Source organism: Electrophorus electricus, chromosome 8, assembly GCF_013358815.1.
Source record: "Electrophorus electricus isolate fEleEle1 chromosome 8, fEleEle1.pri, whole genome shotgun sequence".
Taxonomy (NCBI): Eukaryota; Metazoa; Chordata; class Actinopteri; order Gymnotiformes; family Gymnotidae; genus Electrophorus; species Electrophorus electricus.
The window spans coordinates 3,320,788-3,324,102 of NC_049542.1; the positions used below are offsets into that span (position 1 = coordinate 3,320,788).

Consider the following 3,315-nt stretch of genomic DNA (forward strand, 5'->3'; position numbering starts at 1 on the left):
ATAATAATAATAATAATAATAACAATAACAATTGTTATAGCCCCACACACACCCTACCATATACACACACACCCCCACACACACACACACCCCCACTAGAAAGTGATATGACTACATTAAACTAACCTCTAAATGACATGAACCTTAAAGGAACAGATCTAGATTCTACAGCGTGCCGTGTCCGCTTCTGACCGGTTCTGGCCGGACGTGGCTGGTTCTGACCCGCCTCACCTCACCCCCCCTCCCCTCCCCTCAGCGTACCTGGAGGAGATCCAGTCCGTGCGGCGGCACACCAACAGCATGCTTGACACGTCCAAGAGCTTGAACCCTCCGGTGGTGGTGCACTGCAGCGCAGGCGTGGGCCGCACCGGGGTGGTCATCCTGACCGAGCTCATGCTCAGCGCCATGGAGCACAACGAGGTAAATACCACCGACCACCACTGGGGGGGCTCTCGAGCCACTGTGGGTTCGGCTTGAATCCGACGCGCTGACCTTTGGTCGTTTGCGTTATGAGGGCAATGTGATTATACTCATCCTTGCTCCATCTCTCCGTGTCTCTCTCTCTCTTTCTCTCTCTCTCCCCTCTTCATTCGCAGAAGGTGGAGGTTCCAGTGATGCTGGGCTGGTTAAGACATCAACGAATGCTGATGGTCCAAACCATGACCCAGTACAAGTTTGTCTATCAGGTCCTGATCCAGTTCCTCAAAAGCTCAAGACTCATCTGAGCGCGTGCGTGTTCCGCCCCTGCGAACCAGACCCCTCCCCTCCCCGGCACAGCTGGAACTTTCGGACGTCAGGCGGAGACCGAACGGATGTGGGCCATTGTGGAAAACAAAGCCCGCAAACTAACACAAAGCACTGTAAACAACACCACCACCCCAACACCGCGCGGAGCGGTTTCTCAGCGCCCGCAGTACCCGGGCCGGTCGGGCTGGGGTAGAAAAACAGAGTCGTTCCCTCTCTGCCCCACTCCACAGCGGACAGGAAGCGCTCTGTGTTCTGCTCCGAATGGTCCGAGTTCATCCGGAGTTCTTACGTAGTGTGAATGCGAATACATCGATTCCGTAGGGGCATATTTAGTTTTCGGCACACATTTATCTGAGAGACAGTCTGCCAGTTTTCTGATGAATCTAAAAACAACAAATTCTGAGGAGGATACATAATCGTAATTGTATTTTGTCTCCGCATATTTCAACAAAAAAAAAGTTGTTATGATGATATGAACAGTGTAGCAGTCAGGGAAAAGCAACGTCGTCGCCGCCGTAACGTGCAGATGTGCTTTTCTCTGACTGCTTTTCCCTGACGGCGCTGAGACATCGCGCCGTGATATCACGCTGTGACAGATGACCTCACGCTGTCTGATTGATTCCAGATTTGGAGCAAGTTCTCCTGGTTGTGTGTAAGTATCGTCTAGATCGATTCGGGCTCCAATGAAATTGCCTGAACTTGACTGAGCTGTATCTAATTAAGTCAAAGCCCCCTGTTCATGTCGAGAAAACCCCCCCCAACTGTATTTTTAGTTTTAATTTATTATTTTCCATTTTGGAACGTACGTTCCTTTTGGTCTCTCTCTCGTTTCTCTGTGTTTAGTAAAGAAAAGCAAATATATTTTTTTTTGTAATACCCAGAGACCAAAGTGTAAGGCGGCTTCATCCTCTTGTACGTTTCCACGTAATTAGAAAAAAAAAGAGACTGGTGACGTATTGTACTGCATCGCGCCTGCAAGTGCCGAGTAATCTCGCTAATGGTTTTCTTTTCCTCGCTTTTCGTCTTCTTTTTTTCCCTCTTCCTGACATTAAAAATCCAAACGGCATGGTGTCGGGTCCTCTTCATTAAGGATCTGATAACGTAAGAGAAAGTTAGGCGCAATGAGGCCACGTCTGTTACGTCATTAGGTTTGCGTAATAATGCAAATTACGCAAAGGAGCGTAATTTGACACGAACGTTCTGCAATTTGATATGACCCGGTACGTTTAAATACCATAAAAAATAAAATCTATGCATGATTTTATTTTATTATTATTATTATTATTATTATTATTATTTACATTTACGTGTGTACTTATGGAAATAATTAACTTCTGCCAGCTGTCCTATTCGTACTAAGAGTGTCGTATGTTTTTATGATGGCGCGTCCTGTTCCCGCTTGTTAAATACAATTTCCAGACTTAAGTGACATTTCCAAAACTCTGCGTAACCGTGTATACGCATCCTGTATACGCTCTGCAAGTACATTGCCATGTGTGGGGTTTTTTTTTTTCCATAAAAAGGAAATCTGAGAAGCTATGTATGTCACACCGATTATGCAATAAAGCATTTTTTTCCTCAGAATTCTCTGGCGATCTGTAAAATACCTTATACGATCAGAGCAGTGATATACATGTGATTTTAATTGCCTTAAAGGCAATTTTAACAACACCACGAATGCATTTTGAAGACTAATATTTAAACCTTATATGTGCTCAAAGTACCCTAAAAACTTGTAGCGTTTGTCACGCTGCATCTTCTGTCCAGCAGGAGGCATCATTACACCAATTACACCAGTGGTGTTGGATACGATTTTCTTTTTTAACGTAAGGTGCCGTGTTAGTTGACACGGATTCAACCCGTGTACACACGTACGTGCTTCTGGAAACGGCTTACGGAGAAAACATGCATTTCAAAACAGTGCACCGAATGTAATTTTAAATGACATTCTTTCTGAAAAAAATGTGGTTCTATTATTATTATTATTATTATTATTATTATTATTATTATTATTATTATTATTTACTGATAGAACGAGAAGTATCATACATGTGCATACAACGTAGATTATCCGACCGGATTTACTGGTAGTACGAAGACAATTTTAAATTTATGCAACGAACGACACTTAAACGCTACCCTTATTATTTCAGATCTTGCACGTGTGGTACAGACGATTGTAGTCAGCAGCCGTCCACAAATGGTGTTCAAATTTGTTGCTGTTTTCAGGTTCTATTCTGTTCTATTGCCATTGTATTCTATTTCAGATTCTATTCTATTTCCATTGTATTCTATTTCAGGTTTTATTCTCTTCTATTTCCATTGTATTCTATTTCAGGTTCTATTCTATTGCCATTCTATTCTATTTCAGGTTCTGTTCTATTCTATTTCTATTCTATTTCCGGTTCTATTCTATTGACATTCTATTCTATTTCAGGTTCTATTCTATTGCCATTCTATTCTATTTCAGGTTCTATTCTGTTCTATTGCCATTGTATTCTATTTCAGATTCTATTCTATTGCCATTGTAGTCTATTTCAGGTTCTGTTCTATTTCTATTCTATTTCA

At 42.5% G+C, this 3,315-nt stretch overlaps 1 protein-coding gene across 1 annotated transcript in view; it reads left to right on the top strand.

Annotated features, from left to right (window-relative positions):
* LOC113590784 (tyrosine-protein phosphatase non-receptor type 14-like) overlaps window positions 1-2,331 on the top strand; it is a 33,402-nt gene extending 31,071 nt beyond the window's left edge. Inside the window, exons 19-20 of the mRNA XM_035529162.1 lie at window positions 257-420; window positions 597-2,331. Coding sequence (XP_035385055.1) covers window positions 257-420; window positions 597-725 — 293 coding nt within the window. The 3' untranslated portion in view covers window positions 726-2,331. The remainder of the gene's footprint in view (window positions 1-256; window positions 421-596) is intronic.
* The last annotated feature ends 984 nt before the right edge of the window (window positions 2,332-3,315 follow it).